At 43.8% G+C, this 15104-nt stretch overlaps 1 protein-coding gene across 1 annotated transcript in view; it reads left to right on the top strand.

Annotated features, from left to right (window-relative positions):
• The window catches only part of prkn (parkin RBR E3 ubiquitin protein ligase), a 95159-nt gene extending 80098 nt beyond the window's left edge, over window positions 1-15061 (top strand). Inside the window, exons 8-12 of the mRNA XM_029753054.1 lie at window positions 6781-6842; window positions 8061-8210; window positions 12539-12625; window positions 12952-13069; window positions 14840-15061. Coding sequence (XP_029608914.1) covers window positions 6781-6842; window positions 8061-8210; window positions 12539-12625; window positions 12952-13069; window positions 14840-14949 — 527 coding nt within the window. The 3' untranslated portion in view covers window positions 14950-15061. The remainder of the gene's footprint in view (window positions 1-6780; window positions 6843-8060; window positions 8211-12538; window positions 12626-12951; window positions 13070-14839) is intronic.
• The last annotated feature ends 43 nt before the right edge of the window (window positions 15062-15104 follow it).

Here is a 15104-nt window from a genome sequence, read left to right on the forward strand (position 1 = left end):
AACTGAATTGCGCTGCATCAGCATGTGAGATGAGTTGCGCTGTTGGAAATCCCCCTCCTTGCTCAAGGACCTGTGTTTGCCCACCGCTTCGGCGCTCCATGTCCTTTCCAACCGCTCCGCTAAAAAACGCTCCACGCTCACAGGAACAAAAAAACTGCCACTCCAAATTTGCTCCATTCATTAAAATCACAATTTAACCAACACCCATTTATTTTTGTGATTACCTGGACCTACCATTTGGTTTTGAAGTAAACCATATGGATTTGAATTAAAAGTATTTGAATAAACATGAAAATGTAAGAAGCACGCATCATTTCAAATAGGATACATGTCATATTAAACAGCATATAACACTCTAAATAAGTCAGGAGCCAGACCGGGAGCCTAAGAAGGAACAAAAATGAATTATTTAGGCTATATTATTTCAAGGCTATAGCCTACAAAGAAATACATTGTGAAGCATTTGAGAGTGCGACACAATGGGCTGGTAGGGACATAAAGCGCTCAGCATTTAAACAACATTTTGTTGTATTAATCATTATTGTCTATAAATAGCACATATAGGCTGTGACTTACTTGGAATTAAATGCAAAGTAAACAAAAAATGACTTAGTGCCTTTGAATTCATTCACACTGTTTGGCCAGTGTGTGGCTTCAGGCTCATGCGATGATGCCTGGAGAGCCGGCCTGCAGCTGAGAATATCCTCTCCTCACTTGCAGAGCCACTGGGGATGATAAACACCCTTTTTGCCACTCTTGCCAGGCTGGGCAGAGATGCAGTTTCTTTTGTATTTTTTATACATACATACATACATACATACATACATACATACATACATACATGTTTTAGGCAAAAAAGAAAGCTCCTTGAACGTGGGAATATGCCAGGCCTATTGGGACAAAATCAAGTATGGCCTATTGTATAGATAATAGAACAGAAATGAACGAAACGTTTAAGAGATATGATTTTTAGTTTATAAATTCTTTGCTACAAAGACACACTTGGTTATCTACCCACCACGTTCCTTTCTTTTAGCATGTGCACATAGTAAGTACACCATCAGGCTTTAGGGATATGTGTCTTTTCAGATTCCACAATGATTCTTTAGTTGTGGACATTACAGCACCACACTAGCGCTCTTGTTCTTGGTCCTCATCTTTGTAAGTCATCTTGATTTAGTGTGTTTTATCAGTTTCTTTCTGAGAATATTTTGAGAACTCTGTGACTGTAGTAAAAGCAAGGGGCTATAGTAGCAAACAAGTAGACTACAAATGTATGCTGACCCGGGCTTGCCCTGAGCTCGTGAAGTGAGCGCTACTGGAGCAAAATTGGAGCGGGTGAGAAGGCGGACGCTCCATCCTTCGGGGAATCTCGCTCTGTGTTCCAGTCAAATTGGGATCGCTCCGCTCCAGTTCCGCTCACATACTCTCCACTGCGTCAGTATCAGTACAGTTACAGTGCCTTCAGAGGGGATTCGCACTCCTTGACTTCTTCTACATTTTGATGTGTTACAGCCTGAATTTAAAATTGACAAAATTTTTTGGGTCACTGGCCTACTCACAATACCCCATAATGTCAAAATGGTATTCTGTATTGTTTTTAAGCTGAATTGTCTTGAGTCAATAAGTATTCAACCCCTTTGTTATGACAAGCCTAAATAAGTTCAGCAGTAAAAATGTGCTTAACAAATCACATAAGTTGCATGGATTCACTCTGTGTGCATAAGTGTTTAACATGAATTTTGAATGACTATCTCATCTCTGTACCCCACACAAACAATTATCTGTAAGGTCCCTCAGTCGAGCAGTGAATTTCAACCACAAAGACCAGGGAGGTTTGCCAATGCCTTGCAAAGAAGGGCACATATTGGTAGATGGGTGAAAACAGTATCCCTTTGAGCATGGTGAAGTTATTCATTACACTTAGGATAGTGTATCAATGCACCTAGTCACGACAAAGATTCAGGCATCCTCAGTTGCTAGAGAGGTTTCTGGAGAGGAAGGAAACTGCCCAGAGATTTCACCGTGAGGCCAATGGTGACTTTAGAACAGTTACAGAGTTTAATGGCTGTGATAGAAGAAAACTGAGGATGGATCAACAACATTGTAGTTACTACACAGTACTAACATAATTGACAGCGTGAACAGAAGGAAGCCTGTACAGAATATGCATCCTTTGCAACAAGGCACTAAAATAATACTGAAAGAATGTGGCAAAGCAATTAGCTTTTTGTCCTGAACATGTGTAACAGTATGTTTTTGACAAATCCAATTCGACACGTTACTGACTACCACTCTCCATATTTTCATGCTTTTCATGCATAGTGGTGGCTGCATCATTTTATGGGTATGCTTGTAATCATTAAGGACTGGGGAGTTTTTCAGGATAAAAATAAATGGAATGGAGCTAAGCACAGGCAACATCCTAGAGGAAAACCTGGTTGTCTGCTTTCCACCAGACACTGGGAGATGAATTCACCTTTCAGCAGGATTGGGAATTTAGCCAGGACACCTGGGTTAACACCCCCTACTCTTATAATGCCATGGGATCTTTTTAGTACCACAGAGTCAGGACACCCATTTAACGTCCCCCTACACAGGGCAATGTACCCAATCAGATTTTGGAAAATTGCTGCGGGGACTTCCATTCAGCCACGAGCATTAGTGAGGTCGGGCACTGATGTTGGGTGATTAGGCCTGGCTCGCAGTCGGCATTCCAATTCATCCCAAATGTGTTCAATGGGGTTGAGGTCAGGGCTCTGTGCAGGCCAGTCAAGTTCTTTCACACCGATCTCGACAAACCATTTCTGTATGGACCCTGCTTTGTGCAGGGGGATATTGTCATGCTGAAACAGGAAAGGTCCTTCCCCAAACTGTTGCCACAAAGCCTAGAATGTAATTGTTTGCTGTAGCATTAAGATTTCCCTTCACTGGAATTAAGGGGCCTAGCCCGACCTATGAAAAACAGACCCAGATCCTTATTCCTCCTCCACCAAACTTTATAGTTGGCACTATGCATTGGGGCAGGCAGTGTTCTACTGGCATCCGCCAAACCCAGATCCATCCGTTGGACTGCCAGATGGTGAAGCGGGATTCATCACTCCAAAGTTTCCACTGCTCCAGAGTCCAGTGGCGGCGAGCTTTACACCACTCCAGCCAATGTTTGGCATTGCACATAGTGATCTTAGGCTTGTGTGCAGCTGCTCGGCCATGGAAACCCATTTCATGAAGCTCCTGACTAACAGTTATTGTGCTGACGTTGCTTCCAGAGGCAGTTTGGAACTTGGTAGTGAGTGTTGCAACCGAGGACAGACTATCGCTTCGGCAGTCGGTGGTCCCGTTTTGTGTTTTCGTGTAGCCTACCACTTCGCGGCTGAGCCGTTGTTGCTCCTAGATATTTCTACTTCACAATAACAGCACTTACAGGGCAGAAATTTGACCAACTGACTTCTTGGAAAGGTGGTATCCTATGACGGTGCCATGTTGAAAGTCACTGAGCTCTTCAGTAAGGCCATTCTACTGCCAATGTTTATCTATGGCGATTGCATGGCTGTGTGCTCAATTTTATACACCTGTCAGCAAAGGGTGTGGGTGAAATAGCTGAATCTACAAATTTGAAGGGGTGTCCAAATACTTTTGTATATTTATAGTGTATTTATGCGTCTAACATTCTCACTTATCATTATTCACGATTCGGGTAGCATCCACATTAATGTAGAAGTGTTTAGAAACATTGTTATTTACAATAAATGTGACTCCAAAATGACACAATACATTATTTACCACTAATTTCTGTTGGGCAGAAAATTATCTGAAACACAACCAAAACAAACAGCAAATGCATCCAACAAGTCTGTGGAGTCAAAAGCTTGATGTAATCATTGAGTGCTAGGAATATTTGACCAAATACTAAGCTTTTGACTACTTTAATACATATAAGTGTGTCTCAATGCTTTTGGTCCTCTAAAATGTGGGGACTATTTACTAAAGTACTGTAATTTCTAAACAGTTCACCCAATATGGATTGAAATACCCTCAAATTAAAGCTGACGGTCTGCACTTTAACTTCCTAGTCATTGTATCATTTCAAATCCAAAGTGTTGGAGTGCAGAGCCAAAATAAAACAAAAATTGTCACTGTCCCAATACTTTTGAAGCTTTCTGCTTTACTGCTAGAGATGGTACACCATCATCATGTACAGATGATAACCGACCATTCCAGCCCCTCCACATCCTCAGACTCCCGTCTTTCCCCTTCAGTCGCGCAAGTTTAAAACTGTTGTTTTAAGGCAATTTTACACACTGTTATGAAGGGATCAATAAACTATCAAGCACGGCGGCTAAATAACAGTCATTAAGGAAGCACTGAGTGAATTGATTTGACACTGAGAGAAGTTGAACTCCTTTTTAACTGGTTGTCCTTTCGGATGAGCAGCAGAGTGATGGGAAATGGCACAACATTAATCCGGGGGTGCGTTCAGTTCGGTTCAATGTTTACTACGTTTGTGTGACTGTTTGTACTAAACGACACAATTCCCCAAAACGGTGCGCAGCATTCTTATTATGAAATACGTCTGCTCCCGTTTGATGGGTGTGGTGTGGTGTGGCCTGATCAATTTGAGTTTGACCATTTTTAAATTGCATAACTCATGCAGCACACCATACACAATGGTCCTCTGCGCCACCATAATCATGCCGTACTTGAAATGATTGTACAGTACAATTTCCTTTGAATTAAACGTTTAACACCGTTCTGTCGTACTGAACGTACCCCGGGTGTAGAATCCTTTGTTTGACCTGTGACCTCAAACTTTAGTTACTCGTATGTCTTCTGTTCTGAGAGACGTTACTTAGAGAATCCCTCTCTCTGTCTATCCCCCACACTTCCTCTTTCCATTTCTCTCTCTCTCTCTCTCTCTCTCTCTCTCTCTCTCTCTCTCTCTTTCTCTCTCTCTCTCTCTCTCTCTCTCATGGCTGTTCCTCTGTTCCCTTTGTTATCTGTGTCTGTCTGACTTTGTCTGTCAATCTCTGTCACTCGGCCTCTCTCTGTCACTCGCTTTCTATCTGCAAGGGCTGCTCCTCTGTCACCACATCACCATGGCAACGTCATGTCACTCTGTCCCTATCGCCGGCTGTCTGTATCTTTAATTATGTTCAGACAAAAGTCAGTGTCTTGTGTTTTTTCTGTCTTTTTCACATTCTCCCCATCGGAACGTCCCTCCCAGCTCGGGCTGCGTGATTAGCGTTTGTCGGAGGGATTTGCATAAGAACAGTGAGACCGTGGCGGCGGCGCTGTGGCGTAGGAGACCCCAGGAGAGATTAGCGACATTAGCATGCTGGAGCCTACAGGGCTCAAGCTACAGCTAACGGTGTCTATGCAGGAGATTGTCTGACTTGTTCTGCTACTCACAGACAGGCTCTATACAAAGAAACGTGGACAGTTGGAGGTTGGACACAGGTTTCCTATGGACCTAGTACTTACTCTGTCCTTAGGGTCCCCAGACCTGGGCTAGGTTAAGTTCAAGTCTTTTTAGAGTTAGTGTTACAAGAGCTGCTTGTTTGCCAAGGGGCTTGTCTTGATTTCTTGTCTACCTATGGGGTCGTTGGCTTGGGGATTTTGTATGCCTTTGACAGGAAAGGGAAATACATCAATTCATCTCAATAACCATACCACTAAAACACATCTGACCCCAGAGATGAGATTGAGCTGATCACTCATCCTCGGAGAATCACCACCTTGTAAAATGGGAATTTTCCTGCAGCACTGATGGTCACTCCTGAGGTCCGGAATGCAGTCACTTCACTGTACTGAAGGGAATCAACATTGAGGGAATGGAGTGAAAATCACAGCTACACCCGCCACACACACACACACACGTAGCAGATTCAGACTCACTCTGTGTCACAGTCTATCAGCTGCAATGCCCAGCCTTGGCTGAGAAACTTGCTTGGCCTAGCCTGGGGTTGAGACCACCACACAGCTTGGACTGGCCTCAGCCATAAATAGGCAGCAGTATTTCGCTGACAGTGGTGTGAGTGCGCAGATACATCACAGAGAGAGGCTACTGCTATCATCAGGGGATATAGAGGGAGAGGGACGCCATCCATCTTCCATCCTCTGGGCAGGAGTCTGGCACAGAGACAACGCAGGGCGGAGAGTTGGCGGCTGACCTAGGGTTGTCACTAGTTACCACAGCCAAAAAGTCAGAACTATGGCTAAACCCTGCCTATTTCTGCAATTTCCCTTCTTAAAATCTGCTTTTAAACCTAACCTTAACCCTAACCTTAACCACACTGCTAACCGTATGTCTCATTCTAACCTTAAATGATGACCAAAAAGACCCCGCACGTCTGATGTGTCACGCACACAAGCAAACACACACACATGCGTTCAGCGTTGGGCCGTTTGCCTCGTGGGATTATCCTATGTAGATTTAAAGGTGAGCCTCGGCTCTCTGTTTTGAGATGATCCTGTCAGCTAGACGGAGGACCGTTCTGACACAACATCCCCATTGATGTTCTACTACTCTGCTCCTCATGGGAACGTCTGGGCTGGGATGAGGGGCCTTGTCTCTCGCGGTTGACCTGTGCTGGATGAGGAGTATATAACAGTGCGTCTTTTTCCAATGAGTGTGTGGGTGTTTGCGTGTTGTGCCCAAATGGCCGTGTTCATTTCGCTCGTTGACGATGATCAAGCTCTCTCTTTCCCTCTCCTCTTTTTCTTTCCCTCTCCTTACCAATTTTCTCCACCTCTATTTTCTCCCTCTTTTTCTATCTCTAGCTGGCTGCCCAGACTCTCTCATAACGGAGTTGCATCACTTCCGGGCCCTAGGTGATGAACAGGTGAGTCCTGAACAGTGTACCCAAACAAACAACCCCAGCCAAACTCCTGTCTATCCTATCTAGAGGGAAACTAGCATCCCCATCTCTACCCAGCCTCAACCTCAGCCCTCCTGTCTCACTCAGGTCACATGGGAAACATGCGCCTGGTCTCTCTGTCACATCTAACAGGGCTTTAATTGTCTCATCTGGTGCTATAATACAGTGTATGCCACTATCCTGGTGTTGCAAGCTCCGTGCTCTACAAACTGTGCTACCAGCCCGCCCTTCAACTAGCCTGACATCCGTCCCAAATGAACAGCATCTCTCTCTCTCTCCGTCCATCTCGCAGCACCTCAGCCAGGAAGAGTCGGTTTTAAGATGGAGTGTCTGATTCTCTACTCTACCACTCAATACTCTTCATTCACCCCCTCTGCCAGGGGTATTAAAATCTTACCCTACAAGGTAGTGGAAAGCAGTGGAACTGGCTTTGAATTTGAGGGCCCTATACTCCTCCTTATCTTCAACACTTCTATACTTCCACTGTAAAATAGTGTCATTTTGAAGTAGCTTATTAATAAGGAAAATTATAAACAATAAGGACTCCATACCCCATTGTTCACTCCTGAGACTTTTCAGGCAAACATACTCTCTTCAACATTATTTCAATTTACTCCGACATAGGATTAGCACATTTGCAATAATAAACATAATGAAGTGATGAAACAATGCTCCCATTGCATGAGTGAGTTATTGGTGGGGCTTTGAATTCTGAGTATGAATGCTTAGCCAACTCTAAGCTTGCCCTGTGGTTCCATTGCTCAGTGAAACGTGCCATTCTGAAAGCATAAGTGATGTGAACCGAATGGTTAAAAGCCCCTTCTGAGCTGGGCCTTTATGCAGATGTATGATTGAGGCATGCATCAATTAGCCTTTGTCACAGAGACACAATTAGCATGACTATGTGTCTGGTCATAATGCTGTGTGTGTGTGCGCATATGCATGAGTGCACCTCTCTTTTGCTCTGCCTTTTTCTCTCTCTCTCTCTCTCTCTCTCTCTCTCTCTCTCTCTCTCTCTCTCTCTCTCTCTCTCTCTCTCTCTCTCTCAATAAATTTCAATAAAATGATGCTTAAAGACATGAAGTACCATATTGTCAAAGCGGAAATTCATATACTTCAAATCCATAAAAAAATGGATAATGGAATAATGAATGAATCTCTCTCTCTGTGTGTGTATATCAGTACGAGCGGTACCAGCAGTATGCAGCCGAGGAGTGTCTCCTCCAGATGGGAGGAGTGTTGTGTCCAGCCCCTGGATGTGGCGCAGGCCTGCTGCCTGAGGAGGACAAGAGGATGATCCAATGTCTGCTCAGCAACGGTTTGGGATGCGGGGTGAGACATGCATACGCGCAAGCACGCGACACGTGAAAAGATGTCATCATAAAACCATTTACATGACGCTCTCTAATTAGCCACCCGATTTTAAAGATTAGGAGAAAGTGTACATTAGTGCTGACTGATTGCATGTTTGCAAACACCGCCGTCTTCATCACAGGGGAGCAGAATTGGGGTCGCTACAGGGTGTCGTCTGTCACCTATAGTATCTCGCTCTCTATCTCAATCTCTCCATCTATCTGTCTCCACTAACAGCAGCCTGGCTTAGAGAGGGAGAAATAGCGAGAGAGAGAGAAAGAAATATCGAGAGAGAAAGAGAGAGCGAAATAATGAGAGAGAGAGAGCGAAATAACAAGAGAGAGAGAGAGAGAGAGAACATACATGCATGCAAGTATGTGTGTGTAGCCATAAGATCCCAGGTGACATTGAGAGGGTGCTGGTGGTGTGTGTGCACATTCGTTCCAGTCCACCCAGAGGTCTGTGAGAAGCAGATAAAGCCTTTATAAGTGTCAGGCTGCTACTTTAAGACAAGGGTCCTATCACTTTAACACTCCCCCAGATGCAGTTCTCTTTTGGTGGGGGGGGGTTGCTCAAGGCCTTGCTGGTGAGCTGGCTTCTCTTAAAGACTCCACATACAGAAATCCATATTGCCCGCCTCCCTGTCTTTTTCATGTCCTCCCTGCTAGTGTTTGTGAGCTGGCTTTAGGAGCCCCTTGCTGCAGCTCCGGTACGACGTACAGCTCAGATGGGCCCTGGCGGACCCGGCTGCAGCCGCAGGGTACAATAGACATTGGTCAGCAGAGGAGACCTGTAAACATGCAATAAGACATTTTATCTCTGTGGACCATGCAGGTCCTAGTCTCGTCCACCAGCCGGCTCTCGGTTGTAATTAGCCTGGGGACGAGGTTAAACGAGCCCTGGCACTGAATCCGAACGCAGACATGGGAGGAGGGCTGTAGGGTTGGATAGGGAGAACTACAGGGTGTGTGGGTGTTCGTATAGTGTGTGTGTGTGTGTGTTAAACAGAGGATGGTGAAATATTCCTCTGTCTTTGGTACTCCAATGTGTGTGTCTGTGTGATTTTTAGTTGGCAGATGTACAGCAAGAGAGTATCTTTGTTTTGTGTCTTGAGTGATGTGAGAGTCAGAGACTCTTTCTTCTGACAGAGCCTTCAGAAAGTATTCATACCCCTGGACCTTTTCCACATTTTGTTGTGTTACAAAGTGGTTTAAAAATGGATGTAATTGTCATTTTTCTGTCAACGATCTACACAAAATATTATAATGTAAGAAAAAAATCTAACATTTGTATAAAATTTAAAAATAAAACACTAATATATCTTGATTAGTTAAGTATTCAACCCCCTGAATCAATTAATGTTAGAATCAACTTTAGCAACGATTACAGATGTGAGTCTTTCTGGGTCTCTGAGTCTTAGTTTTCCACACCTGGATTGTGAAACATTTGCCTGTTATTCTTTTTTAAATGATTCAAGCACTGTCAAATTGGTTGTTTAATCAAAGCTAGACAACCATTTTAAGGTCTTGCCATACATTTTTAAGCAGATTTTAGTCAAAACAGTAACTCTGCGACTTAGGAAATGTCGCTGTCTTCTTGGTGAGCAACTCCGATGTAGATTTGGGCTTGTGTTTTAAGTTATTGTCCTGCTGAAAGGTGAATTAATCTCCCAGTGTCTGGTGGAAAGCAGACTGAACCAGGTTTTCCTCTAGGATTTTGCCTGTGCTTAGCTCCATTCCCTTTATTTTTTATCCTGAAACACTCCCCAGTCCTTAAATTATTACAAGCATACCAATAACATGATGCAGCCACCCCTATGCTTGAAAATAGGTAGTGTGGTATTCAGTAATATGTTGTATTGGATTTGCCTCAAACATAACACTTTGTATTCAGGACAAAAAGTGAATTGCTTTGCCACATTTTTTGCAGTATTACTTTAGTGCCTTGTTGAAAATAAGATGCATGTTTTGGAATATTTTAATTCTGTACAGGCTTCCTTCTTTTCACTCTGTCAATTAGGTTAGTATTGTGGAGTAACTAACATGTTGATCCATCCTCAGTTTTCTCCTCACTGCCATTAAACTCTGTAACTGTTCTAAAGTCACCATTGGCCTCGTGGTGAAATCCCTGAGTGGTTTCCTTCCTCTCCGGCAACTGAGTTAGGAAGGACTTCGGACGCCTGTATCTTTGTAGTGACTGGGTGTATTGATACACCATCCATGCTCAAATGGATATTCAATGTCTGTTTGGAGCCCTTCTTTGTGAGGCATTGGAAAACCTCCCTGGTCTTTTTAAATATAATTGTGTGTGGGGTACAAAAATCATCTTAAACGCCATTATTGTACACAGAGTGAGTTCATGCAACTTATTATGTCACTTGTTAAGCAACGTTTTACTCCTGAACTTATTTAGGCTTGCCATAACAAAGGGGTTTAATACTTATTAACTCAAGACATTTCAGGTTTTTATTTTTCATTCATTTGTAAAAATGTCAAACATCATTCCACTTTGACATTATAGGGTATTGTGTGACCAGTGACAAAAACATCTCAATTATTTGAAATTCAGGCTGTAACACAACAAAATGTAGAAAATGTCAAGGGGTGTGAATACTTTCTGAATGCACTTTATATGAGAGAGCGAGATGAAGCGAGAGATTGAGAGAAAGGAAGGGTATCAGGGAGGGCAGAAGGGAACAACTTTGCCACTTCATCAGTAAGCTCTCTCACAGAGCTCTTCTTAGAGCTTCACTAGAAAACTCTCATTTAGAAGAGTTCCCAGTGCTGCTGTCACCCTCAGTTCAAAACTTCACATGTGCCATATGATTCTGCACTGAGACAGACACTGCAGTGTGCTGAATCTACATTACAATATGATATCCACCCACTACTGAGCAACAGCACAGAGCTGCACATCACTTAATGTTTCATTCAGTCGACTTACAAAGGCTATGTCAGTTTTTGTGAGTGTGTTTGTGTCAGTGCATGTGTGTATGTTTACCCTCTGAGGGTGCTGTCTGGGGTGCTGTGATCCGTTGTGTTGCTCAGTGAAGGGAGGCGAGGGGAAATGGGTTTGTCAGCCACCGGAACCCTGCTGCAACCCCTCATGACTCTTCCACACTCCACTGGGCAGCTCTGTCTCTGTACCAGCCACGCAACCCACCCACTGGCCAACCCACAACCCAGCCGCAAACCTTAGCCCCACCCGGCCCCCAGCCCAACTCGGCTAGACAAATGACTTAAACTTAGAGGTGAGGATTTTCTCCAGACCAAGAGACCTGATCAGGTGGAAAAGAGACCCCTTGTCGTAGGCTATTGCTGTCATATAGTTATAATTTGAGTTTGTTATAACATGTGATATGAAGCTTCTGCTGAAGTGAGACTTAAGACAAGTTACTGTTGAATGTTGCAGAAAACCATTCAAAACGACTTCACAGACAATCAGGTCACCTTGCTACAGTGTAGTGTAGTGACGAGTCCTGAGACTCCTCACTTCTCATCACCTCGTGTCTCAGACAAGCTTTGGTGCATACGCCACGGGCGTTTGATGAAGCGACTGTTCAGAGTTCTCTGCCGAAAGATGATGATGGAGGCTCATCTGAGGGAAGAGTGGGAAAGAGCGAGGGAGGGGGAGGAAGAAAGCGCCTGTCAGAAGCGCTCCTCTTCTCCCCTCGTCTCATCACAGGCGGCGCCATGCAGGAGTTTGGAAACAAAGAGGCGTCTGTCTCCCAGACCTGAGAGGAGAGCTGCTATCAGTCACACTTAAAAACCGCAGATAATAAAAGAAAGAAAGAGCGACAAGCCCCCTCTCCTTCAAAACTCCAGCCCCTTTGATGAAGTGCAAAATCACTGTTGCGCTTCAAAAGATGGAGTCGAGCTAAAAATACAAAAGCATCTTCTAGATTCCTAGTTAATCCCTGTTGTGGAAGGATTCGGTGTATATCAGCTCCCTACTTCCACATGCAGGCTTGGTGGCTCCTAGTGGGGGAGCGAATAGAGATGGCGCCACCCGGTGTCTATTTTAGGAACTTGTATACAACCTGTGGGAGAAGATGCAGCCAGTCAGTAAATGCCTTGAAACCAGGGGTGCGTCTTAATAGTAAAAAAAAAATGGCTTCATCTCCACGTCTCCTTTCCTTCATCTGCGGTGTTGTGATGGAACTATACCGATGAAAGCAAATTCATGGCTGGCGTCCATTGAAAGGAAAGGGCGCCACTATAGAGTATTAAGAAGCACCCCAGTTCAGGTTTTCAGCGTGACTAAATGGATCATGTTATTAAGGCAACATTTTGTGTGTCTTCTTGCAGTTTGTGTTCTGCCGTGACTGTAAGGAAGGGTTCCATGAGGGGGAATGTCATGTGAGGTCATCACCTGTCTCAGGAGGAGCCCTGCAGGTAACTGAGCCAATCAGCTGTGTGCTGCCCCCTGTTGCACTGTCTCTGCTGCCCCCTACAGTCCACATGACCAGCATTAGTATCTAAAGAGGGAACACTGAAACGTACTTGGAATGGCTTGTAACAGTTCATAATTCACAGTTGTGAGTGAAGATTAATTTAGAGATATTATATGTTTTATGTATGACTTGAGTTTTAAAACATGCCACAACATGGCATTCCTAAATCAACCAAATTTAAGCACAACATTCACTGTATCCACTCAAGAAATAAACTCCGTCTCTCACCCCACTCTCTTTATACTCTCCCTTGACCTCCCGCCCCAGGGTTATGTAGTGGACGAGGAGGCAGCTCTTCAGGCTCGGTGGGAGCAGGCCTCGCAGGAGACTATAGACGAGACCACCCGTCCATGTCCACATTGCAAGGTCCCAGTGGAGAAGAGTGGTAAGGCACTGTTTCTCCATCCCTCCATCTCACTCCATCCATTCTCTGATCCTTATTCCAATATATACATACACTACCGGTCAAAAGTTTCAGAACACCTATCATTCAAGGGTTTTTCTTTATTTTTACTATTTTCTACATTGTAGAATAATAGTGAAGACATCAACATGATGAAATAACACATATGGAATCATGTAGTAACCAAAAAAGTGTTAAACAAATCAAAATATATTTTATATTTGAGATTCTTCAAATAACCAGCTTTGCACATGATTGGCATTCTCTCAACCAGCTTCATGAGGTAGTCACCTGGAATTAATTTCAATTAACAGGTGTGCATTCTTAAAAGCTAAATTGTGGAATTTCTTTCCTTCTTAATGCGTTTGAGCCAATCAGTTGTGTTGTGACAGGGGGCGGGGGTATACAGAAGATAGCCCTATTTGGTAAAAGACCAAGTCCATATCATGTCAAGAACAGCTCAAATAAGCAAACAGTCCATCATTACTTTAAGTCACGAAGGTCAGTCAATCCGGAACATTTTAAGAAGTTTCTTCAAGTGCAGTTGCAAAAACAATCAAGCGCTATGATGAAACTGGCTCTCATGAGGACCGCCACAGGAATAGAAGACCCAGAGTTACCTCTGCTGCAGAGGATAAGTTCATCAGAGTTACGAGACTCTGAAATTGCAGCTCAAATAAATGCTTCAGAGTTCAAGTAAGAGACACATCTCAACATCAACTGTTCAGAGGAGACTGGGTGAATCAGGCCTTCATGATCAAACTGCTGCAAAGAAACCACTACTAAAGGACACCAATAAGAAGATGAGACTTGCTTGGGCAAAGAAACATGAGCAATGGACATTAGACCGGTGGAAATTGGAGATTTTTGGTTCCAACCGCCATGTCTTTGTGAGATGAGGTGTGGATGAACGGATGATCTCCGCATGTGTATTTCTCACCGTAGAGCATGTAGGAGGAGGTGTAATGGTGTGAAGGTGCTTTGCTGGTGACACTGTCTGTGATTTATTTAGAATTAAAGGCACACTTAACCAGCATGGCTACCACAGCATTCTGCAGAGATACGCCATCCCATCTGGTTTGTGCTTAGTGGGACTATCATTTGTTTTTCAACATGACAATGACCCAACACACCTCCAGGCTGTGTAAGGGCTATTTGACCAAATAGGAGAATGATGGAGTGCTGCATCAGACGACCTGACCTCCACAATCCCCCGACCTCAACCAAATTGAGATGGTTTTGGATGAGTCGGACCGCAGAGTGAAGGAAAAGCAGCCAACGAGTGCTCAGCATATCTGGGAACACCTTCAAGACTGTTGGAAAAGCATTCCAGGTGAAGCTGGTTGAGAGAATGCCAAGAGTGTGCAAAGCTGTCATCAAGGCAATGGGTGGCTATTTGAAGAATCTCAAATATAAATATTTTTGGTTACTATATGATTCCATATGTGTTATTTCATAGTTTTGATGTCTTCACTTTTCTACAATGAAAAAGAAAATGTAAAAATAAAGAAAAACCCTTGAATGAGAAGGTGTTCTAAAACTTTTGACTGGTACTGTATATGTTCTATATCTACGTTTTCCATATGCCCTTTATTTCTCCAACCCCTTAACACCACCCTCTGCAGTGGGAACAATACTGTATAATAGATTTCAAATGCCATCCTTTCATACATTGTCCTTTTCCCAAGCTTAGTCTTCTCTTCTCCTTTTTGCCTGTCTGTAAAGTTGTGTGTTTTTATACTGTGTTCCCAGGTGGCTGTATGCACATGGTGTGTCCCCGTGCCCAGTGTAAGTTTGAGTGGTGCTGGATTTGTCGTGTGGAGTGGAACAGGGAGTGTATGGGCAACCACTGGTTTGGCTGACTCTGAGACCTCAGAAAGGTCCTGCCGCCACTCAGGAATACGTACCTAGGACTGGAACGCAAAATCTATCATGTGTTTAAAAGACTCAATAAAGCTGTGCCCTGACCTATCACAATCTCTTAAGCAGTGACCTCATTTGCCTTCAGTCACATTTC

Source organism: Salmo trutta, chromosome 5 (assembly GCF_901001165.1).
Source record: "Salmo trutta chromosome 5, fSalTru1.1, whole genome shotgun sequence".
Lineage (NCBI taxonomy): Eukaryota > Metazoa > Chordata > Actinopteri > Salmoniformes > Salmonidae > Salmo > Salmo trutta.